The 25,650-nt window shown below is 31.3% G+C and overlaps 3 protein-coding genes across 4 annotated transcripts in view; 2 read left to right on the top strand and 1 right to left on the bottom strand.

Annotated features, from left to right (window-relative positions):
• LOC105207981 overlaps positions 1-3,095 on the top strand; it is a 30,100-nt gene extending 27,005 nt beyond the window's left edge. For both annotated transcript variants that reach the window (XR_003268204.2, XM_026130220.2), the window contains 2 exons: positions 116-170; positions 733-3,095. Coding sequence is in view for 1 of the 2 variants with exons in the window: in XM_026130220.2 (XP_025986005.1) it covers positions 116-170; positions 733-881 (204 nt within the window). In the remaining variant the exon portion in view is untranslated. The remainder of the gene's footprint in view (positions 1-115; positions 171-732) is intronic.
• A 1,207-nt stretch (positions 3,096-4,302) lies between these two features.
• Positions 4,303-8,514, bottom strand: LOC105207982 (E3 ubiquitin-protein ligase RNF146). The gene is made up of 4 exons (XM_011177693.2): positions 8,258-8,514; positions 6,886-7,137; positions 5,606-5,893; positions 4,303-5,271 (listed from the first exon to the last, which is right to left on the bottom strand). The coding sequence occupies exons 1-4, from the start codon at positions 8,337-8,339 to the stop codon at positions 5,024-5,026; spliced, it is 870 nt and encodes a 289-aa protein (XP_011175995.1). The 5' UTR covers positions 8,340-8,514; the 3' UTR covers positions 4,303-5,023.
• A 98-nt stretch (positions 8,515-8,612) lies between these two features.
• On the top strand, positions 8,613-21,477 carry LOC105208029. The gene is made up of 7 exons (XM_039452543.1): positions 8,613-10,009; positions 10,647-11,825; positions 11,919-12,326; positions 13,124-13,817; positions 14,027-14,438; positions 14,812-15,008; positions 16,707-21,477. The coding sequence occupies exons 1-7, from the start codon at positions 9,396-9,398 to the stop codon at positions 19,989-19,991; spliced, it is 6,789 nt and encodes a 2,262-aa protein (XP_039308477.1). The 5' UTR covers positions 8,613-9,395; the 3' UTR covers positions 19,992-21,477.
• Positions 21,478-25,650: the final 4,173 nt, after the last annotated feature.

The following is a 25,650-nucleotide window of genomic DNA, read 5'->3' as shown; positions in this document are numbered from 1 at the left end:
CTAACCAGAAAGACTGAAGAAAACAAAAGCCGTATGAATTTAAGTATCTTATTATTTCGCCGCTACCATACGGCGACAAATTGAGTACTTTAAAGCAAATTTTCGCTTCGTTTAGGCGCCTGTGGACGGAGACATTGGAAGACAATCGAAGATGCAAGGAAACTACCTAGGTCAGTACATTAATGAAGCAACTTTGATTTCGCGCTGAGAAAAAAAAGTTGTTAACTTGACTAAATTTTTCAACGCGATTAAATTTTTTCAATCCAAGTATTTATGCAGTTGACTTAAATACATAAAATGCTTGAACTTGAGTTTAAGCATTTATATATTGCACTTAAATAATACATAAATATTTGAGCTAAAGAAATTTAATCGAGTTGAAAAATTTAGCCAAGTTAACAACTTTTTTTTCTCAGAAAATCAAATGCAATACTGCATAATAAAGTTTAAAATAAATTAATAATTTTTACTCATCATAATCTGAAAAAATATTCAAATTATTTCTTATATTATTTTAATAATTTCATGTAATAAAAATGTAATAAAAATTACGAGATCTAATTATATCTCATTTTTATAACATTTTTTTGTTGTGTCTCGTTAATTTAATTTTCACTGCGGAAATGAAAAATATATTTTTTATTACACTTTAAATAGAAACGTGAAAGATTCATATGCGCAATTCTACGAGAGAGCTGCCCAGAAATAATTACGAAGACTATTTTATTTTAGCACCAGGCAGGCCGATAACTTTCAATACGTCTCCTATCTTCTTGCCGGACGGCCAACGAACTTTCGGCAATCCATTGAGCTATCTCGGTGGTCCAAAATTACCATCGAGGAATAGATCCTCTATCGAATCAGTGTTATCACTGGACTGATCGTGGATCGTCCGTACTTTGCTCTAAAGGACTATTGTGAACATCCACAGGAACAACGAAATCGTATTCCTCAATCAAATCGGAAAGTCTCGAACGTGTTGAGTGCCAAAATCATAAATATCACTTGTACATGTTTTTTAATATACACGTTATTATATCAAATAGATTAAGAGAAAAAAAAGAAAGAGAGTCGTGTTTAGATTATTCGAACAGTACAGAAAGTCTAAAATACGTCAAAAAGACGCTTGTACATTTGAAACAAATAACAGACATCTTTTAGACTTTTGAACAATTAATCGTTCGCTATAATAATTGCTACAAGAAATGTCTGTCGATTAATTAACTTAATGAATGTTAAAGAATGCACTTAACACATTTGACATTTTCCATTTTTGGTTCATCATTCATTATCGCAGAGTTATCCGCTTCTCAAAAAGGCTCGTGTTAATAGCTCATCACACTGAGCTATAAGCTAAAAATAGTTTCATCAAAAGAGATTCGCTCGGACCAATATTACGATCGGCGAATTTTACTCGTGACAAGACGTTATAGTTGCTACAATAAAGATTTGAAACGTGATAACGAGCTTAACAATAGTGACTAGTGATCGTGACGGACGCGATACGTTCTCTTTGCAGCTGATGAAAAGCTGTCGTGCTCAAATATATCGTTCTATACAATCTCATGAAGGTGCTTGTAAAAAATATCTTGTAAGTCTGTAGGATAATAATTTCTTATCTCTATTATTGTAAAGAGCGAGCTCATAAAACAGTTTCTCCAATCTTGAAGAATCTCAAAAGTATAAAGAAAAGTCCACTCTTTTTTTTTTATCCTTCATCTCCGCAGAATTTTATGCAGTCATGGATTATTATGGCAAATGAGTTCCAAGCTGCAGGTAATTTCGATTCATATTAACTTAATTCAAGTTTAGATAGAATCGTTTTAAAGAAAAGTTTTAATTATATAATCTGATACTAATTTTTTCCATGTAATAAAGAATAAAAAATTAATAATTTTATTCATTAAAAAAATAATATGGGTATAGCTTGACAAAATAATCACTGATTGAGTTATTTAGAATTTGTCAAAGTTACTCCGAAATCATCGATAAACATAAATTTATCGATAAATTATCGATATATTATCAATAACATATTATCCGGTGTGTAACAAGGCGTACCACTCTACGCCGAAGGATTCGCCTAAACGATATGCATGACTTCCGGTTACCGGTACTATCGGCTTAATCATATATGTTAATTGCCCGCGCGAACTAACAGAGATCGAATAATCCTTTTAGTATTTCGAGATTAATGGTGAAGACGCTTTTGTTTTTATAAAATAAATGTATTAAATATCTGTATAACAGAAAGCACGTTTATCTTCTCGATGTATTAAATGTTTGATTTTATTTTATATAAAAACGAATATAACTTTTTTAAAGATAATATTAAACTTATTGTTGAACAAGCTTTTCTGTTCTATTTTCGTAATTTCCGAAATAATAGTCGGATTTTAATTAATTTCGCATACAGCTGAAAGTTACCATTAAATTTTCGATTTTACGATAAAGCACAAAATATAAAAATCACCGAACACTAATACTATCTTTAACTGTTACTTCTAGCACAAAAGGTTGTGTCTGTAAAATTTCTTTTGTTATTAAATTTCTTACCTGTAATCCTCCTCGTTGCTGGCATAATCGGGCAGTATAATATAATAATAAATAAAAAATAAATAAATAATGTATAGATGAGTATTCTTGTATCAAAGACATGAAATAATCTTAGTGAATAAAATTCGCTGATAAAAATGTGTGAGGAAATTCTTGGAAAGCAAGATAATAAAAGGCAACATTATTTTTATTTTAAACAGTAAATTTGTCGAGTTTTTCTCTACTACTGTATTAATATCTTATAATCAAGGTTGAGTGAGTTTATAGATTTTTTTTTAACTAATTAACTTAAACTCAGTAGTTAATAAAATTAATTTAATTATGTTAAAAGTATACATGAACAAAAAATCAATTAGTTAAAAGTAACATTAAGATATAAAATTAATTTAAGTTAAATTAAAAGTTAATTTTGAAAAACATTGTTCATATTAATTTTTAAGTAGATAAGTGGAGTGGTCGTAACACTTCCGAGGTAATGTAGAAATGCAGGATTAGAAATTTTGTCCTGGAAAAGAAAAATAAAAAGCAGTTCACAAGTACTGAAGTTAATTTTTTTACATTTTCTTATCTCCCAAGAGTTTATCGCAGAGGAACCCACGTCGCCGTTGCCGCTTCCGGGATGTGCGCGCATTGGTATGCAGGGATGACTTTCACAACTGCGTATATCTGTCACATTTAAAATTCGCGCGGTCAAGGAATCCGATGATTGCCACTTCCAAATTTACCTCTTGTCGAGATATGCGATCCCGGTCCCTTACGAAAAAGAAATTATTGCCGGTCGTGTGATTATTACTAATGGCTCTGTAATTATCAAAGAGAATATTATTGTCTCTATAATAATTACTAGCAATTACTCAATTACATGAAGTTGATTTTTTTTATATTTTCTTATCTCCTAAGGGTTTAACTAATATAAATTTAAATAACATACTGTACTAATAAAAAATATAATAATAATAATTATAAACGTATACTATTCTAATAAAAAGTATAACAATAATAAAAGTAACAAAAAAATAATGATAACATTTCTTGTAATCAGCACTCCACTTACCTATTTATTGGCTATTTATTACTGTCATTATTAATTACCTACTTATTATACTTAAAGGTTAAATTATCAAATTCGTTTTTAAAGTTAAATTATTTAAAACAATTATAATATAGATCACCAAAGAAATTTAATATTTTATTTGTAAATTAAATCTACATAAAATAACAAATATTGCTTTTTATGAACGAATGTCTTCTTTCTTTTATAATTTCTTTGTTTTACATTTTTAACTTAGGAAAAAAGTTAATCAAAGTTTATGTATTTTAAAAATAATTAGTTAAAGTTAAAAAATAAATCATTTAAAACTAACTAAAATCAAAGGTAATTGACTATTTAACTTTTAGCTTTTTAACTAATTATTATCTAATCCTGTTTATAATATTGTAAAATTCTGCATTTATCACAATTCGTTAATATCATCTTGCGCAAATTATTTTCAAACATTTTTATTTACGTATGTAAATCCAGGATTGGGAAGTAATGCATTACTTTTTAAAGCAGTAACAAGTAACAGTATATGTATACCGAGTTACATTTTGCAAAACACAACAATAATGAGTTACTTTTATAAAGTAACATTTTCAACCCTATTTAAATCCATTTACAAACATCTATGAAATATTCTTATATAATATTTTTCTATTTGGTCTTTTTGTTTTACTCGGAGAATAAGCTACAAAAGAAGAAGAAACTTCTCGAGAAGAAAATGCATCTTTTATTTCTATGTGTAATACAAGAAAAATTAATTCAATAATTTCTAAACATCGAAGATTACAGATTTTATTCAAAACTAGTGATTATCGATTAGCGTTGCACTTTATTTAATAACTTAATAAGTTTTTTTTTTCATTATATATTCTCTTACTATGCGCCTTTCTAAGGCATGAACACATTTTTATTATAGAAACTTTTATTTTAGAATAGTTATAACTATGTATCTTATTTTTTATACGACTAATTGTTGTCAGCAATTTTATAATAATGCTAAACAACAAGTAATTCTCAAAGTTAAACTTTTAAGTACATTATTCATCAACAAGTAGTTATATCATAAATTGTAAATCTTTTTCGCAAACTCTTATCTTCAATAACTTAATTGATACTTTTCTAATCCTATTGATTATATTACATTAAACAGTTTTTAAGACCAAGGAAAGAAGAGTACTTATTGAATAAAGATGGCTACCTATCTCGAAATACTTAATCATATATCAATTTCCGTATGTTGTAGTTGAGCAATGTAATTTTCTAGATCAATAAAGTTTATAACACTGTACTTCTAGCAGATGTAATGTGTATTTGTGTAGAATACTATCTTATTGAGCTGGATAGCAACGCAAAGAGTCTAGAAACAAATTGAAGATTCCAAAATAAGATTACCACGATTTCTACCAAATACGAATTTGATTGTAGCTATGAAAGAGTGGGATGATCCGAAATCGACGCGTCCTCCGTATCTTCTTCAAATTCGTTATCGCTATTTAAGGACAGGTGTTCCCTTAAAACTAGAGAACGCATTTGTTCTAGGACTTGATGCAGAGAATCTGACCTCTGATCTATTCTATCATTTAAAGGCGTAGCGTCGCCACTCGCTGTCCCACCTGCGGGCGTTTGTGGCGTATTACTAGGCGGTATAGGGGTATTTGTGCCATCTCCTGTACCTGTAAATACAGTACACATTGGATCAAAGATATTTTTAAGCCCGTATAATAAGGCCCGTATCAGACTACTTATTGAAGAATGAAGATTAAAATTTAATCACTCAAATTATTTTAATCGTTTTGTTCTAATTGGTTGAATTTTAATCTCCAATTCATAATTCTTAATCTCTAGTGCGTACCATCTGAGGATGGTATCAGGATTGCGAATTGGAGATTCAAATTCAACCAATTAGAATGAAACGGATTAAAATTAAAATTATTTGATTGATTAAATTCTAATTTTCACTCTCTATATATTGAAAATAAATAATTTTATTATTTTATTGCATCCTACCCATACTATCACTCGCAGGACTAGCTGGCCGCTCGGCACCCCTTATTTCCCTCACAATCTCCTCGTCTTGCACATTAAGTCGTAATCCGGCAACTCCTTTTCTTGGAACATTATACAGATCTCTCTTAATCCTTCTCCGTCTGGAAGGATCATTCCTACGCAGTTGAAGCATCGAACCGAAATCGGCGATGTAAAGAAATCCTGCGATCAACAACTCGCAAGTCCTTTTACCCTGTTTATATGCCGTTTCTAATTCAATACTCGTACGCTGATCATATTGCCACCAACCTGTAAGAATTTGCTTAAAAGCTATTTGATCTCTATGTTACAAAGGAGTAACAGATATTGCGTCACTGATTTGCAAATGAATTAAACAACATGTCAAAAACTAATTGGGAAAATATAAAATGTAAAAAGAAAGATGTATTTAGTAAAATATAGTTTTTATTAAACAAAAGAAATATAGATTTCTTTTATATTAAGCGTTTTAGTTGTAGAATATTATATCTGCTCGCTTTTAAGTCTAAAAATTGTATTTTTACATAAGATACTTTGTAAACTAGCATATTTTATAAAGTAGCATATTTGTAAATTAGCATATATACATAATTGTCAAGCACACATTCCATTTTATATCCAAGTTTTTTTTCGTATAGCCTAATCTCCATGAGAATTCACGACAATGTGAACAAACAAATCCAACTGTTTTTTTACTTATGCAATGCTTCATTGTGATAAAGTGCAGTATATAATCTTTGTACAATGCTGTATGAAACCAATGTATAAACGTAGTTTAGTATGCAGTTAAATATGGTTAAATAAGGTTTGGAATTGAACCTTCTATCTTAATGGGCAAATAATCCACTTTATGTTACAAGTGTTATCGTACACCCGAGACACCCTTGCACGGAGCATCTTTTCTGTCACGTTTGATATTACGTTTGTAACGTGGGTTGTTTTTTCTATACTGGCAGTTGTTTACAAAATCAATTACATAAAGCATGCCACAGATCAAAAGTTCGCATTGCGCTTCCCTTAGTTTGTAAATAGTCTCCAGATCATTGCTTGTCCTCGGATCATATTTCCACCAACCTAAGGAGGGGGTAGGATATCAAATTTTGTGCGCTCATGTATAAATGCTTTAAAAAAGTTTGCAAGCTAGTCATATACAAATATAACGTTGAATGAGATATTTATAAGAATTTCCCATGAAAGAACAACAAAATTGCAGATTTTAAGTGCTGACCAAAACATAATCATCAATTAAATTGACATTTTACCATTTCGACCTTCGTAAAACCATTGGTACTCTTCCTCGGGATGTTCCGACTCCTTCTGGGATTCCTCCACTTCCACTAGCTGAGGTCTCTCTAGAAAATCCGGCGGGATCTCTTGACGACACATCGGGCATCGTTTGCTCTGATTAGCGACACCTTTTACGCACAGATAGCAGTATATATGACTGCAGGGTAATCGCGCTGGATGAATGCAAGGCTGTAAGCACACTGCACATTCTGGTACGACAGTGGGACCTAAGATAAAGCAATACAAAGTTAAAAATTTATATGTAGATAAAAAAAATTTATTTGGAAAAATAGACAAATAACACCAGATTTTAATATTAGATATTTCAAAACATATGAGGCATAACTACTGAATATATTATGGAGTACTATGTAAGAAAGATTTAATATGTTTACTATTATATATTGTAATACATAATGTAGTATAATGAAATTTTATTGCAGCATATGTTATGTTAATATTTTTTTATAACAATAATTATATATTATTACACAGGATGATTCCTAAAAGTTGATTTTTTTCACTTAGGACTTCTTATGTGGTTCACCTTTTCACTTTTTCTTTCCAATGTGAAAGATAAAGAGGAGAGATAAATCATATAAGAAGTACAGTCCTTGACTTTATGGAAGGAAAAAAATAAACCTTGAGTTCAAAAAATTGAAAAAAATTCCTTAGTTTATTTTAGAAAATAAGAGAATAAGTATATGCTTTAAACTGCTTTGTTTTCAAAATACAGGGCATTAAATTTGAGAAAAAAAATTTTTTTAATCTAGAGAATATTTAGAAATATTTTATTCAAATTTAATATGTGTACCTATACAATAGTATTAAGAACTGTTTTTAAATATCGATAAAACCTTTCTAGATCTTTCTAAGTTGTTAGGTGATGCTCTGTTTTGAAAACAAAGTAGTTTAGGTCGCATGTTCATAGGTCATTTTTTTCTAAAACAAGCTATGGCACATCGATTCTCTGTACTTGCTCAAGAGAAACATCCTATGTATTAAACTATATCATATGTATATTATTAATAAGACCAAGGTGAGGCTCTGAAAAAAATAAATTATTACAATGATGCCCACAAGAGCCAAGGTAGCCGTGCGTATTAACAATTCTTGTTTTGTAAACAATAAAAAAAAATTGTTTATACACGACTATATTCCGTGTTCACCGTTATATCAACATTATTATAATTTTACGATTTATCATATATTATCTAATATGAGTACTCGCGTCAGATTTTTCTCATGTAGTATTATATAACATATTATAGCACTTTACGGAGCACTATTTCCCGGATTATAACGCAACGATATGCGCGGCGGAGAGTGGCAATGATAAACACGCACCTTCCTTTTCTTCGGAGTCCTTGTCCTTTTCCTTGATGCCGCCACCGGATTTCTCCGGCACGTCCAGCTTCGCTTGCGCCATGACAGGGCGAATCACGGGACTACCAACGAGGTGAGTGTATCATTGACGAAACCGATCTCTCCGTCTACTGGTTTGTAAACAGGAGCACGCGTCTTGTCAATACTCGCGACGGTCAGCCATGTTGCTTGTTTATATGACGTGTCCCGGGACTCTGTGGCTGAGTTCAGCAGACTCAACAGTTTAGAGAGCGCACGCTGTTATTGGTGCATTCTTCTAAATCTGAAAGTCTGATTGGACGATCTGGAAGAATATCTGACATGTTGAGTCAGCTGAACGCAGCCAATAGTCGCGTCAAACGAAGGACAAGCGCCAAAGTGGTACGTTTTTCGAAACGTGGCGCGTGGCTTGAAACTCGGCAGCGATGAAGCATTGGCGATCTGTTGGCAAACGAACAGGATCAGAGGTTGCTCGCTGTAGGTTAATCGAGAAAAGGCGACGTGAGAGAGGAATCGTGTCTCAGGTAACTGTACAACATCCAACCGTTTCGCGTTCCATCCGCTCGCGAATATTTTTCTTTCCTCCCTTTGTCATAAGTTACAAGTGCGCATGGTCGACTGAAGTATGCGCGTTGTATACAACGCGTTTTCTCGTCTCTACGACGAAGGGTCGACAGCAAGGACACGAATTATTTTGGTAATTGTATCGCACGACTCTTGTTGACGAAAGCAGGTGGGGAGAGGAGAAGGCTCAATAAAGTAGAACGCGCTCGCGAAATTGTTTAGAAGTAGACATTAAACGGTGTGAACCGGATAACGGTTGGGAATGTACCGTCGTAGCGAAGTAGGAATAACGAGAGATTACCAACGATTCGACAGTTGTCAGTTCAAATCGAGGGAAGGATAATACCCGGCCCTCGCGCCGTTCTTTGATAACGCTTATCGTGTGTACGTAAGCGGCATAATCCAATACTCGTTGCATCTCAAATTCTTCTAACAACATTCTTCTAACGTCTTCACGTATCCGTCACGTGTCGCAGGAGCATTTTGAACGAAACGGAAGACCGTTACACGCATACGAAATAGTTCGACCTAAAAAAATTTATCAACGACAACCAACATGAATCATCAGCACCCGCAGCCGCAGCCGCCGTGGCTTTTAGAGATGAATATTTTCGTCACTCACGTGGAACCCGACAACGCACACCTAAAGATATGGGCCCAGGTGGACAAGAAGGCTGTTACCAAAATCAAGAATGACATTTGTCTTCTCAAGGAACAATTTAATCAAAGAAATAACTGCTTCCCTGTACCTAAACCAATAATCGGCACGCTGTGCTGTGCCAGATTTCAAAACTATGGTATCTTTCGAGCGAAAATACTCGAAGTGTATCCTAATCACCTGTTTCTCGTGAAATTTATTGACTTTGGCAATACGAATATTGTGTTATTGAGAGATATCTATTTCCTGCATAATATTAATGGAGCCGAACGTCTGCTAACTTATCCGCCGATGGCAGTAAAATTTAAATTGTGCAATGTATTTCCTGTAAACGGTGTTTGGGAACAAAAGACGATCGAGACAATTAAAAAGATTTTATGTTACAATAAATACAGAGCAGTGGTGAACGATAATTGTTGCTTGATTAAACTGTGGTATAATAATAGAGATTTCAGCGACCTGTTGGTAAAGGAACGTATGGCTATACGAGCTCCTTTGCAAAACGTGTTCAGGTATAACATGTTTTATATATGAAATATGAACATTATAAAATTTAATTTTATAAGTAAATTTTATAATTTTCTTAATTTTATATAAGAGAGATATTCTGTGCAAGTTTTTTTTTAAAATTAAGAACTAAAGTTAAAAAGATAGTAACTTTTAACTAAGTTATTTTTCAATAAGTTAATCAACTAGTTATTTTTAAAACACACAATTTCAACTGATTAACTTTTTTCCCTAAGTTAAAAATTTACCATTGTAAAAAAATATATTTTATATAAAAAAAATAAGAAGTTACAACTCCTGCACATAGGATGGCTCACAGTTTGCTGCGCGAAGAAATTGGGGTGATAACATAACAAAGTTGGAGTTCAATTTCTTCCACACTGTAGTTTAGCTACAGCGCCAACTTCTAGTGTAGCAAGCTTTACATTCTGTATGCATGAACTATTAGTTTTTTGTCCAATTTTTTCGAAAATTAACTAAATTTATTTGATACAAAATTAATTATAAATTAATTTAATTTTTCTTAAATATTAACTTGCTCAAACTTGGATTTAATATTTATTTTATTAAAGTTTTTCTTTTTTTATCATTATTTAATGTAATTTTCTTATTCAAATAATTATTTATATTAATTATTTATAGACAGAAGCATACGCTGCAATCTCGAATGCTGATTCAACAAATCCCGTATCAGCCACAGAATATCGGCAATATGAATAACTTCGCGGCAATGTCGATGCAAAGCCCTAACATGAATCATAATGCCATTACAGAAGAGATGTGTAAGACTTGTTCTCCTGATTTTAATCAACATAAACCTACTGCTCAACCAATGCAGCAGCATCCCCAGCCACCTCAGCATCCTTCGCCACCGCAGCATCCTTCGCCATCGCAGCATCCTTCGCCACCGCAGCATCCTTCGCCACCGCAGCATCCTTCGCCACCGCAGCATCCTTCGCCATCGCAGCATTCTTCGCCATCGCAGCATCCCTCACCACCGCCTGTTCAAGAAATGCTTGTGTTTAAATCACGAGTATTAGAGGAGGACTCAAAACACGAAGTATTTATATCGTACGTGGAGGACGGCCCGCAAAAGTTTTCTGTACAGCTTGAAAAGCAAAGAGATACATTGACTCGTCTTATGAACGAAATAAACAGTCGTCCAAAGCAACCGCTGCAGGAACCACCGTTGCCAGGATCGGTTTGCCTGGGACGCTACAATGACGGAGACCACAGGGTGCTGTGTCGAGCGGTTGTCATGTCTGTGATGGAACATAAATGCAAATTATATTACGTTGATTTTGGCCGTACGGAAGTTTTGCCGCACACGGATATTTTCAAATTGCCACCTGAATACATCAATCCTAAAGTATTCTCCATGCGATTCACATTAAGCGGCTTAAAGGAACTGATTATTTTACCTGAAATAAAAAAGTATTTTACGCAACTAGTGCACAAAAAATTACTTACTTTACATGTCCGTCCACCGGAAAAACCACAGTTGATTCAGTATTGTGACTTGTACGACAATGGTGTCAACGTAAAGGATATGCTGAAGAAAGTATTTCAAGCACCAGCTACGATGATACCGATAACGTGTTCCTACCCGCAATTACGACAATTGATAAAAGACTATCAGGAAGTTGTGCACGTCTCTTACGTGGAGTCGTGTAAAAAATTCTTTGTGCAACTTGACAGTGGGATAAAGCCTCTTGAGTCAATAATGGACGGCCTGGCGCAGTATGCAAAAACTGCGTCTAGTTTAAATATAACGCAATTAAAAGCAGGAAGACCCTGTGCCGCTCTATACGATTCGCAATGGTAAGTTTTAAGATGGCGCAATGTTTCTTTACTATTGTTTCTTTTTATATATAATAATTGCTATTATTGTGTCGCATTGTTTTTTTTTTATAGGTACCGTGCACAAATCCTTGCCATTGTTGAAGACCAAATTAAAGTAGTATATGTTGATTATGGAAACGAGGAGTTATTGTCTGTTGTATCTCTTCGCACTATTCATGACGATTTGGTAACGAAGTTACCTGCTCAAGCTATACAGTGTGCACTGAATGGCTATGAAGTGCTCTCATTAGATCAAGAAGTGGCTAATCATTTTGAAAGATTGACGCTTGAGAAAAATTGTATCATGAAAGTAGTCGCCGCGCAACCCAATGGCCTATTAGTCGATTTATTCGAATTTGATTCAAAGAAGAGCATTCATCTTCAGTTACTGAATAACATGTTCTGCGATAAAACCGACAATTTTACCAGCACACGAAATGAAGAAATTCAGCTTGTAAAGCCAATAAATGAATTCCAAAGGTAATAGAAATTATAAATTAATAGCGATTCTTGATTTGAATACATTATCAATGTTATCAATGTTATATACAAAATTAAATTAAAGCAACTGTTTCTTAACAAATTATTGTGATATATTCATCTTAACATTTAGTAATATTATTAAAATTTTATATTACAATTTAATGCATCACAAGTTTCGTGTAAAAATACCAGAATATGTATTTATAACGTGTACAATTTTAATATGTGGTTATACCTTCAGAAATTCAAAAATAACATGAAAATTATAGATACATTAATTCAGCTCAGCTATTAAAGACAATTTCATGTATATTATAACAGGCGAAAATATCTGACATTTATGATTTTTATTAGTAAAGTTTATTTGATTAGATAAATATTTTACCACTTATTTTTTGTTTAAAATATCCATTTCTTAAACGTATTGCTACTGTTCTTTGTACAGCTGTCAAGTTAATAAAATTTTGTATAGTCGAGTAATATACGTCGAGTTTTTTAATTCATCGATTGATCAATGCGCAAATGCAGCTTTGTTCTGTAAAAGCTGCATTTGGGCATAATGCAATTAATTGATCAATGAATTAAAAAACTCGCCTATAATTAGGAAAATAATATTCACTTAATAAAATAATCATTAATGAAAGTATCTGGTATTTTTTGCTTGTAATAATATTTATGAAATTATTTATATCTTGATATTTGTCCTGAATTGACCTACAGTGTATATGAACTTTTCGAGTAAAGATAACGATTTTTCTAAGATAACATTTCTAATGGCTATATTTCTTTTGCAGGAAAGATAAGGATAAATATAATAAAAATAGCATGGATTCTGGGAATCGTAATCAAAACATTAAGTTTAAAGACCACCAAGAGAAAAAATATCAAAACAATAAACCAAATTGGAGAGACGAATGGTCTCTAGAGAAACAATACGATAATAGACGCGAGAGAACTAGTGATTCTTATCGTGGTTCTTATCCACAAAACGATCGATTTATCAAAGATAAGCCAATAAACAATAGATTTGATAGAGAAAAGTCGTTCACCAAACATGATGAGAGAGAGAATGATACATTTAACAGAGAAACCCCACGTGATCATGGAAATAAATTCATAGGTAATGAAAGAAAATACAACCGTTACATTCCTTATAAAGCAAATAGCAACAAAGATTTGGATACTTCATCCAAAGGTAATGATAGACAAGGCAAAAGTGGTATTAAACGTAATGATTTTAATAACAATCGAGCGGGAAACCACGACAGTAGTGGAATAGCTACAGTTGTAGATTATGCTCCTCCTGATCAAAAATGGCGAACAATGTTATTTGAGTCTGAATCTAGACAGGATGTTCTTGTGACATGGTTTGTAAATCCTAACAAATTATATTGCTCACTGTTGTCTTTGGAAACAGAATATAAAAAAATGATGAGTGAAATTCAAAGAGCATATGCTGATAGAGAACCTGTGACACATAAATTGAAGGTAATTGCATTATGTACTATATTCTTACATTCTTTTTCATTCAAATTTACTATTTATATTTTTAATTTATAATTTGAATACTGTATTCTTATATTATTCCATAAAAATTTACTGTTTTTGTTCTAAAAATAAATTCATAAAATGTATATATAAAAAGCAATATTATATAAATCAAATAAATAAAAGTATAAAACAGTTACTTTTTTTAGATTGGCTCAGCAGTCATAGCTATATTTTCTGAAGATGAAATTTTTTATCGAGCAGAAGTCGTAGAAACGAAGAAGGAAGCATATGTAGTTCAATACATAGATTTTGGGAATTGCGCGATTGTAAAGCAAGGTCATCTCTATCCCGTCGAGAAAAAATTTATGCAGTTGCCCAAATTAGCAATACAATGTTCCTTAAAAAACATCATACCCTATAATAATTTAAATTGGCCTGAAATGGATAAAAAGATAATCGATTGTTTCACAGCTTATAAAAGCGAATGCATATTCCATGATTTTAGTGACAATCAGTATACAATTTCATTAAATTGTGATGGACAAAATGTGGGTAATAAGTTAGTACAACAAAATCTTGCAGCTTTGGCTACAAAAACTTTAATTAAAGCAACCAGTGGTAAGAATAATTATTTTAAAATTTATTTATATTTCAACGCACATTGCGTCATTTAACAAAAGTTGTATATTTTAATATTAAATATTAAATGTTAGTGTTCTGTGCACACTGGAGAAATATCAGATATTGAGAATAGAAACTGAAATTTTAGGGTCACAATTAATCAATTAAACGTAATGTACATTGGATACGAATAAGATGTAGGACATCAATGTATGTCGTATAAGACAGAGCATAACTGTATTGTTTATCTATAATGTTCATTAAGGAAATTAATTCTAAAATTTTAATTCATATTCCTAATATCTAATTAACTAAATTGTCCACTATGTCTAATAAGAACAGTTTAATATTAAATTTTTTTATATTGTAGTTGCAGAAACATCTAATAAAGAAGTAAAAAAGCTCAGTGAAAAAGTAGAAAGAGTAGACATGAGTCTCTCGAATAGCCAAACTCTCAAAATGAGAAATTCTAGTGCAGAAAGCACAATTCCGTTTTATGTCCAGCTTCTATCTGCTACAAAATGTAAAACCGTAGTTGATCAATATATGGCCAATAAAGATACGAAGGTATTACTTAGCACAAATGTATTTCAACCGATTATAAATCATGTTGTCATATATTGCTTATAAACTTTTAAGAAAAATTACAAAAGTAACTTCCCATTTTCTAACAAACATGAACTAACAGCTTGTCTTAATAACAAACTATATCTGTCATTTACTTAATAATGAGCAACATCCCTATGTACTAACAAATTTCTTCAATTTCTTAAAAGATTGAAGAAATTTTAAGATTTAAAAATTTAAATCAAAAATTACTTTTATTACTTCTTGAATTTTGTGGTTTTTAAATGTACACTGGGGTGATGGAAAAAAAAGCTGATCACAAATTAGGGAAAAATGTAAAACAGTTTAATAGATTTTGATGTTTGCCGAAAAGATTAGGATGAAGAAAAACTAATAGTGGTTTCACTGTGCCATAATTTCTAAGTAATGACACTTGGAACCGGGCTCTTATTTATGACAATATTATTACTGCTGGATTCAGCTGCAATCTGTTTTGATATTATATTGCAATGATGTGGCCAAACGACGACAATCTCACTTTTAATCTATATTATATGTATTTTACGCAGGAATTTAATATCGATTAATAACTTACAGACTGTATTAGCTGTATAAAGACATAGAGCTTTATTAAAGAGCTATCTCAATCTCTTTGCAGTTATCAATGATAGAAAATAATATTAGTAATATTAGAGTCATCACACAATCACAAGATTTTCCTAAATTGCCCGAAACTAATAGACTAACAAACTGCAGTTAAAACCAACAGTAATGCAGTATCATAAATTCAAACCCAGTTTCGGGCATTATTACTCAGGAACTATGGCAATCAATTCACCATAGTCAAATTTCTTTTACTCTGAACAACCTTCCTTGCAAATTTTATCAAAATTCATTAAGTCGCTTTTTATTTTATTTTTTTCTGGCCTAATTTGTGATCCCCTTAATTCATATATTTAAAAATTTAATATCTTGTTAACATATAAATAACTAACATCATGAATATTGGTTACTTGTATATCAAAATTTGCAATATCTAAGCCGACATTCATAAATGAATCAAATTATATTTATCAAAAATTTAATAATATTTAATTTTGATCCGTTAAAATGTTTTAAACATCAGTGCACGATGTATGGTATTAACAGATAAAAGCCAGTTATAATTAACAATCAATTGTAACTTATTATACTTATTTGAATGTTTTATTGTAATATTCGCGAACTTCCTAAAATAACACTTTAACATTGTAATAACTTATGACTTCTCATTCAATGTAATAATCGATCGCATGAATTTAAGCAAATGAAATTAATAAGGAGAAGTTATAATAATCGGATGATACCGCGTTTATCAACCCGCGAGTTGTGTCTTGGCGCGGCTTGTTTAGTCAATACAAATGGAACGTGAAGGCGAGCTGTAGTAATTAACTGTACACGGTCCTTTGGGATTGACATATTAATACCGGGAAGTGCAATGAAATTCTGGATAACGTGAGTTTACAAGTTTACATAGATATTTACAAAAATTTCTACAAATTTTATTCCACAATATAAGTTAATACCATACATTATGTTGCAATATAGAGATTCCGACATATTAAAACAAGTAAAAATTACATAATTATAAATAAAAAATTTGATAAAAATTTATACTTAGATTATTATTTTTATTTTTAATACAATGTAATGATTTAGGCGTTGGCTTTGAAACGATGCACGTTGGAGAAACCGAATAACATCGTTGCATGGAGTGACAAAGCTTGTGTCAAGTTCAAAGAACTTGCCACCGGAGGAACCACAATATTCCAGTGTGAAGAAGAAACTCTCAACGAAAACGACTCAATGCTTGTTCGATCAAGTCTAAACCATGGTATTAACTTATTATCTAAATGCGAAAACATTCCAGAAGTTGAACAAGAACCGATCAACCAAACGAATAATCTGAAATGTGTTAATCAAATAATTGAGCATGAAGTTGAAACAATGTTTAATAAAGCAATTAATGAAGACTCTGATATAAACAAAAACTCTAGCAAAAATCGACAAATCGCGAGCTCCAGCGAAATCGAAGAGAAAACAGAAGGCAATTTTAAAGGTGTAGTAGCTGAAAGTATTTCAAAATTGGAAGAAAATGGCGCAGCTGCAATGGCTAAAGATTTAGATAATTCCACAATTAAAATTATTCCTAATGTAAATACTTCCATTGCATCAACTCCTAAAGCATCTGTTGCAATGGAACTTAGCGTTAAAGAAAAAATTAAAAGCACGATAAGTGACGTCACCGACGAAATAGAATCGCAAAAAGTCGATGATGTAAATTTATTAAATGTACATGAAGTACAGCAGAATGTTGCTCAAACGGATGCAAATAAACAACAAGAATTACTTTTTCTACTTTCTCAAATACAATCTATAGATGTAAATAAATCTTCAGATGTGCAGATCTTAAAAGTCATTGAAGATTTAAAAATTGTATCGGGGGAAATTTCTGAAGATGTAGTAGCTGAATGTATTTCAAAATTGGAAGGAAAGTTTGCAGCTGGAATGGCTAAAGATTTAGATAACTCCACAAATAAAATTATTCCTAATGCAAGTACTTCCACAGCATCAGCTCATCAAGCATCCGTTGTAACGGAACTTAGCGTTGAAGAAATAATTAAAAGCATGATATGTGACGTCGCCGACGAGGTAAAATCACAAAAAAACTATGATGTAAATTCATTAAATGTACATGAAATACAGCAAAATGTTGCTCAAACCGATGCGGATAAAGTGCAAAAAGTACTTTCTCAAATACAATCTATAGATATAAATGAATCTTCAGATACGCAGATTTCAAAAATCATTGAAGATTTAAAAATTATATCGGAGAAAATTTCTGAAGACGTAGCAGTTGAATGTTATTTAAAATTAGAAAAAAAGTTTGCAGCTGCAATGGTTAAAGTTTTACATAACTCCACAAATAAAATTATTCCTAATGTAAATACTTCCATTGCATCAACTCCTAAAGCATCTGTTGTAACGAAACTTAGCGTTGAAGAAAAAATTAAAAACACCATAAGTGATGTCACCGACGAGATAGAATCGCAAAAAGTCGATGAGGTAAATTTATTAAATGTACGTGAAATACAGCAGAATATTGCTCAAACCAATGCAAATAATCGGCAAGAACTACTTTCTCAAATACAATCTATAGATGTAAATAAATCTTCAGATGTGCAGATTTTAAAAGTCATTGAAAATTTAAAAATTGTATCGGGAGAAATTTCTGAAGATGTAGTAGCTGAATGTATTTCAAAATTGGAAGGAAAGTTTGCAGCTGGAATGGCTAAAGATTTAGATAACTCCACAAATAAAATTATTCCTAATGCAAGTACTTCCACAGTATCAGCTCATCAAGCATCCGTTGTAACGGAACTTAGCGTTGAAGAAATAATTAAAAGCATGATATGTGACGTCGCCGACGAGGTAAAATCACAAAAAAACTATGATGTAAATTCATTAAATGTACATGAAATACAGCAAAATGTTGCTCAAACCGATACGGATAAAGCGCAAAAAGTACTTTCTCAAATACAATCTATAGATATAAATGAATCTTCAGATATGCAGATTTCAAAAATCATTGAAGATTTAAAAATTATATCGGAGAAAATTTCTGAAGATGTAGCAGTTGAATGTTATTTAAAATTAGAAGAAACGTTTGCAGCTGCAATGGCTAAAGTTTTACATAACTCCACAAATAAAATTATTCCTAATGTAAATACTTCCATTGCATCAACTCCTAAAGCATCTGTTGTAATGGAACTTAGCGTTGAAGAAAAAATTAAAAGCACCATAAGTGACGTCACCGACGAGATAGAATCGCAAAAAGTCGATGATGTAAATTTATTAAATGTACGTGAAATACAGCAGAATATTGCTCAAACCAATGCAAATAATCGGCAAGAACTACTTTCTCACATACAATCTATAGATATAAATGAATCTTCAAATGGGCAGATTTTAAAAGTCTTTGAAGATTTATCCGGGAAAATTTCTGAAGATGTAGTAGCTGAATATTTTTCAAAATTGGAAGGAAAGTTTGCAGCTGCAATGGCTAAAGATTTAGATGACTCCACAAATAAAATTATTCCTAATGCAAGTACTTCCATTGCATCAGTTCCTAAAGCATCCGTTGTAACGAACCTTAGCGTCGAAGAAAAAATTAAAAGCACGATAAATGACGTCACCGATGAGATAGAATCGCAAAAAGTCGATGATATAATTTTATTAAATGTACATGAAATACAGCAGAATGTTGCTCAAACCGATGCGAATGATCGGCAAGAACTACTTTCTCAAATACAATCTATAGATATAAATGAATCTTCAAATGGGCAGATTTTAAAAGTCTTTGAAGATTTATCCGGGAAAATTTCTGAAGATGTAGTAGCTGAATATTTTTCAAAATTGGAAGGAAAGTTTGCAGCTGCAATGGCTAAAGATTTAGATGACTCCACAAATAAAATTATTCCTAATGCAAGTACTTCCATTGCATCAGTTCCTAAAGCATCCGTTGTAACGAACCTTAGCGTCGAAGAAAAAATTAAAAGCACGATAAATGACGTCACCGATGAGATAGAATCGCAAAAAATCGATGATATAATTTTATTAAATGTACATAAAATACAGCAAAATGTTGTTCAAACCAATGCAAATGATCGGCAAGAACTACTTTCTCAAATACAATCTATAAATATAAATAAATCTTCAAATGTACAGATTTCAAAAATCATTGAAGATTTCAAAATTTTATTGGAGAAAATGTCTGAATATGTAGTGGCTGAATGTATTTCAAAATTGAAAGAAAATGTCACAGGTGCAATAGCTAAAGTTTTAGATGACTCTACAAATAAAATTATTCCTAATGCAAGTACTTCCATTGCATCAGCTCATAAAGCATCCGTTGTAACGGAAGAACGAAACCGATGCGAATGAACACTAAGAACTACTTTCTCAAATACAATCTATAGATATAAATAAATCTTTAGATGTGCAGATTTTAAAAGACATTAAAGATTTAAAAATTTTACCAGAGGAAATTTTGTTTGTAATGACTGAATTCCATGACGTCATGCAACTTGATGCTAGTCAAGCCAAGGAGGAAGAAATACGCGAGATGGAACCTAGTGCAAAGTCTTCAACATCCAAAATGATAGAAATGATCGTGTTTACCGAAAAAACAAATAAATCTCGAGCAAATTTAAAAGCAAAGTCCAATAAAAGAAAGAAATCATTTCTAAAAGTAGAAACAATAATGGTTTGAATACAAATACGAGTAACGATTTCTCGGAATTTACCGCTGTAGTAGAATCATCGACCCCAATTAAGACTGAGGTACATAGTCATTTAGAAAAACGATCAGAAGACAAGAAAGTGTTTGAATGTTTCTCCGAAGGCGTGCCATCTCCGAAGTCGGAAGCGAAACGTACTATGACACCAAAGACTTCACATTCAGAGACAATCGTAGTCACTGTTGTAGATTCCTATGTACATACAGCCAGAACTTGGCAGCGAAAATGATGAGGTACTTAGTAGTATTTCAGTAGAAAATAGCATTCCGAAATACGTATAATTTTATAGCATAGCGGATACGTATTGCAGCGCAAATTTATATGCACATACACATTATATGTGTGTACATATAAATTTATAGTATAAGAATGCAAACTTATATTTTTTTTTGTTCTCTGATTGGAAAAAAGCAAATTTATATATATATAACATAATTTTTCCAAAAGATTATTTTTGTTTGCGTTTTCTCATTACATTTACATAAATATATTTGAGAAAGAAAAAGAATATTGCTGTGCGCATAATAATATACGGCAATTGTTCAGTTTTTCTGTTTTTTTTACAAGCGACACAAATATGCCACGTTTCTTATAAACGTACTACATCTTGCTGCTACAATACACGACACGCCAAACATGCAACCAAAGATTGCTTTACTTAATCGATAGCGGTTTTATTTTTATTTTATATGTTTTTATATATAATGCTAATTAACTTGTTTAGAATGTTGAATAATTGCTATTCTTTACGATTCGTAATTCTTTCAAGTTAATCTGATTAATTCAATATTTTTTCAGTTTTCTTTTTCAATTTAAAATCATTTTCTATTTTATGATAATTTACTTACATTATTCATACAACTTTATTATTCATTATTCATACAACTGCTTTTGACAAGTATAATAAGTCAACTGAAATTTTACTTGTTTGACATCCATATTATCAATCATTACGAATTATAATGTAATCATATGTTTGGAATAATTTTTAATGGCAGCAGAAAAAACTACTATTACAAGATTCTTTATTATGATTGATTTATACACACAAAAAGAATAATTTTACTTTTATCTAAACATTTAACTGGTTACATATATAAAAATAATTTTATTGGACCATCAAAATAATTATGACACATGTTCAAAAAATTGTAACATTTTAACAATCTGCAGTTTGAGAATCTATCATAATTTATTTTGATGGCCTAACAAAATTATTTTCAGATCTGTATTTTATTACAATTTTAGATACTTCAGCAAAACTGTTCTTTCTGTGAATTTATATCTTACAACAGAGCTTAATACGAATTGCACATTTCGGCCAATTTTTAGCTAACGCTATTCTCTTTAAACCTTACTAAACCGTGCATAGTTAGAGTGTCAATTAGCATTTGAAATGTGCATGGAATAGTAAAATAAAGGGAAAACGTCACATTGAAAATATGTAATTTGTGCTAAACTCTAATCTACAAGAAAGTAAAATAAGAATTAATCATAAAAAAACTCACAACAATTGCGAAGTTATATTTTTTGCTCTAGCTGCCAATGTTCCTTCTTAATAAGTAAAATAATACATTGGTTATCTTTTACTTTCGACATACACAATTTTAGAAACAAATAACATAAATCATTATTTTTGCAACATATGATTATATAGCATATGCTGTATAATTCAAGTTCTATACAATCACATTTTGGATTATTTTATATAAAATGGTTCAAAACGTAATTGTATGCAACTTGAATTATACAAAATTATTTTCAGATCTGTATTTCACTACAAGTTTAGATACTTTAGCAAAACTGTTCTTTCTGCGAATTTATATCTTACAACAGAGCTTAGTACGAATTGCACATTTTGGCCAATTTTTAGCTAACGCTATTCTTTTTAAACTTTACCAAACCGCGCTATACTGTATAAGCATATGGTGCAAAAATAATGATTTATGTTATTTGTTTCTAAAATTGTGTATGTTGAAAGTAAAAAATAACCTGTGTATTATTTTACTTATTAAGAAGAAACATTGACAGCTAGAGCAAAAAATATAATTTTGCAATTGTTGTGAGTTTTTTTATGATTGATTTTTGTTTTGCTTAATACATTGAACTTCATAAGAGAAAGTAGTAAAATAATTATATCTAAAACGTATCGTAAAAGAAAGGTTGCTTTTTGTGTCGTTAATATGTTATGTACATTTTTCATATACATATATTGAAACTATCTATATATACATATATATACTAAATATACACAAATATACACACATTTATATATATATATATATATATATATATATATATATATATATATATATATATATATATATATATACATACTAAATCGAATGTGAATTGTAAATTTTTTTCGAATCTCATGCCATATGTTATGTACTTTCTTTATGTGTTTCTACAATTTATTAACGTTATGTATAACGTTATATTTATAGTTATAGTTGCTAAAATATATTTTTTTAATAAACATTTAAAGATATCTTGCTGCGTTTCATAATTATCTGCATTTTTAATTCGCAAATAATAAATGTAAAATTTCATCATATTTATTTGAACCCTTGTAGGATTTTGTTACAGTGCTATAATATATGAAAATTTTTCATGGTCATATCTTTCATACATTAATTTTTGAACTGCCAATTGTTTTATGTAATTTCATAAGTAATCATTAAATTTCTTTTTTTTGATACGACTGCTGCGCTATTTGGCTTTAATATATAGAGAAATTTTATATTAATTTTTAGTTGAACGTTAAAAGTACTTGTTTATTACATAATCAGTATCATTGAAAATGTCACTATTTCCACATAATGATAAGGATTGTATATTTTACAGAGAAAGGAAGATTCAGGAGTACTGTTTTGCTTTTTTAAACAACAGTAAATATTACGTACTCCGTCAATGTAATTAGGGGTTAAAAATAAACATATAAAAAAATTTATAAAAGTATAAGATTCTCTTCAATAAATACATGGCACTTAAGGCCAGTTTGCGTAAATGTAAATTGACTTTTTAAACTCAATTTAACTTTCTTTTTCCAAAATAAGAATGCAGACCTAATGAAAGGAATAAGGAACAGTTAAATATGTTGAATAAAGAAAACAAAACGTTTTTTAATTTATACATTAAACTGATTTTTATTTTCTATTTCTTATTTCTTATATTGTATCTGCATCTTTAAACATTAAAGATTAGTATATTGCAAACGGGCTTTAAACCCAATTTTTCTCTTGTATTTATCGACGAATAAATTATATTTTATTTATATATTTATTTTTCCTTAATAAATTTCTTTTATTTTGAAGGCATAGAGTGTCACCCTTTTGTTTGACGAGCCTCAGATTCTTTTTCATACTAGCATTGTAATTCTCTCGTTTCTTCTTGGTGAGAAATTTGCACGCGAGTGCGGCTTCGTCCTCTACGTATCATCGCAAAGGACCCCGGTATCCTCTGCACCGCCCTAGATAAGCTCTACTTTTCGCTTCGAGAATTTTACGTTGAATGGGATATAGTGGCAGACCAATGTCCTGTACGCGAAATTTCATCCCGGGGTCGCCGCTGCCGAGAACGACGTTCGTCAAGGATGACGCGAACGGCGAATTCCGCATGTCAGCGTTTTTCGGGATCCTGATTCTTCTCCTCGCAGCAGAATCCGTACAGAATTCGTACCGCGCTTCTGCGAGCGCAATTTTATGAGACTTTGTTTGCTCGGCACCATTCTCATGTCGTGATTTTTTAGTCAATTGTACGTCGCGGATTTGAGAAATATACTGTACGTTTCGAGAAATCATATTCGCCGATTAAAAATTGCATGTTACAATTATAAAATTATATTGACACTAATCAAATAATAAATGATGAAAATATTCCCTTTTCGCAAATCGCGAAAATGTATAAATTTATATTAGTTACCCTTATGAAAAAGTATTACTGCTGAAAAAATTACACATAAAATATCACACACAGTATCTGCCATTTTCTGTGATTTCCTTAGATTGACAGTAATACGATTATTGCCGTATTACTAAATAGTAGATTTTGTGTGTAATTTTTTGTTTTAATGTTTTTAGCAATAATACTTTTTTATAAGGGTTGTGCTCTCAAACCTCTCGAAACATCTCGTCGATATTACCCCTTACAAAAAAGAACTATTGTCTATTATATATATACAGGGTGATTATTAATGACTGTTCCCACTTTTTACCATAGGAGCACGCATTTCCCATACAGGACAGAAGGCTGCAGAAATATTGCTGCAACGTTGTAACATTGCTGCAACGTTGCAACAATATTGTTGCAAGTTTTGTGCTGTATGGATTATAATTTTTAATATAATAATATATTAGAAATACGTATCCGTCAGTAAATCATGCTCCTATGGTAAAACGTGGAAACAGTCATTAATAATCACCCTGTATAATAGACTTAATCATGAGCGACATCCAGTAATATCTGCGTATAATTTGTATCCTCAGTAGTTGTTACATATGCAGTGGTCTTTCTAATGATACCCAACAGGCGAGTAATATCCGTCTGTATTCCGTTGCTAATAATTATTATAGAGACAATAATAATCGCCTTGATAGTTACAGAGCCATCAGTAATAATCACACAGCCGTGTGTAATAATCACACGGCCGGCAATAATTCCTTTTCGTAAAAGACCGGGATCGCATATCTCGACAAGAGGTAAATTTGGAAGTGGCAATCATCCGATTCCTTGACGGCGCGAATTTTAAATGTAACGGATATACGCAGTTGTGAAAGTCATCCTCGCATACTGATGCGCGCACATACCGGAAGCGGTGACGGCGACATGCGTTCCTCTGCGATAAACTCTTGGAAGATAAGAAAATGTAAAAAAATTAACTTCAAAACTTGTGATCTGCTTTTTATTTTTATTTTCCAGGACAAAATTTCTAATCCTGCATTTCTACATTACCTCGGAAGTGTTACGACTACTCCACTTATCTACTTAAAAATTAATATAAATAATGTTTTTCAAAATTACCTTTTAATTTAACTTAAATTAATTTTATGTCTTAATGTTGCTTTTAACTAATTGATTTTTTGTTCATACTTTTAACATAATTGAATTAGTTTTATTAATTATTGAGTTTAAGTTAATTAGTTAAAAAAAACATATAAACTCACCCAATCCTGATTATAAGATATTAATATAATAGCAGAGAAAAACTCGACAAATTTACTGTTCAAAATAAAAATAATGTTGCCTTTCATTAGCTTGCTTTCCAAGAATTTCCTCACACATTTTTATCAGCGAAGTTTATC

This window comes from Solenopsis invicta, chromosome 8 (assembly GCF_016802725.1).
Source record: "Solenopsis invicta isolate M01_SB chromosome 8, UNIL_Sinv_3.0, whole genome shotgun sequence".
Lineage (NCBI taxonomy): Eukaryota > Metazoa > Arthropoda > Insecta > Hymenoptera > Formicidae > Solenopsis > Solenopsis invicta.
This window is presented reverse-complemented; position numbering and strand designations above follow the sequence as displayed.

What these genes read in the sequence shown, in the direction of transcription:
- LOC105207982 (XM_011177693.2), bottom strand. Translation starts at nt 8,339, where the DNA reads ATGGCGCAAGCGAAGCTGGACGTGCCGGAGAAATCCGGTGGCGGCATC. An exon ending in GGACTCCGAAGAAAAGGAAG is followed by an intron (nt 7,138 to 8,257) that starts GTGCGTGTTTAT and finishes GCTTTATCTTAG; the next exon opens with GTCCCACTGTCGTACCAGAA. An exon ending in GTTTTACGAAGGTCGAAATG is followed by an intron (nt 5,894 to 6,885) that starts GTAAAATGTCAA and finishes AAATTCTTACAG; the next exon opens with GTTGGTGGCAATATGATCAG.
- LOC105208029 (XM_039452543.1), top strand. Translation starts at nt 9,396, where the DNA reads ATGAATCATCAGCACCCGCAGCCGCAGCCGCCGTGGCTTTTAGAGATG. An exon ending in CCTTTGCAAAACGTGTTCAG is followed by an intron (nt 10,010 to 10,646) that starts GTATAACATGTT and finishes AATTATTTATAG; the next exon opens with ACAGAAGCATACGCTGCAAT. An exon ending in TGGCCAATAAAGATACGAAG is followed by an intron (nt 15,009 to 16,706) that starts GTATTACTTAGC and finishes GTAATGATTTAG; the next exon opens with GCGTTGGCTTTGAAACGATG.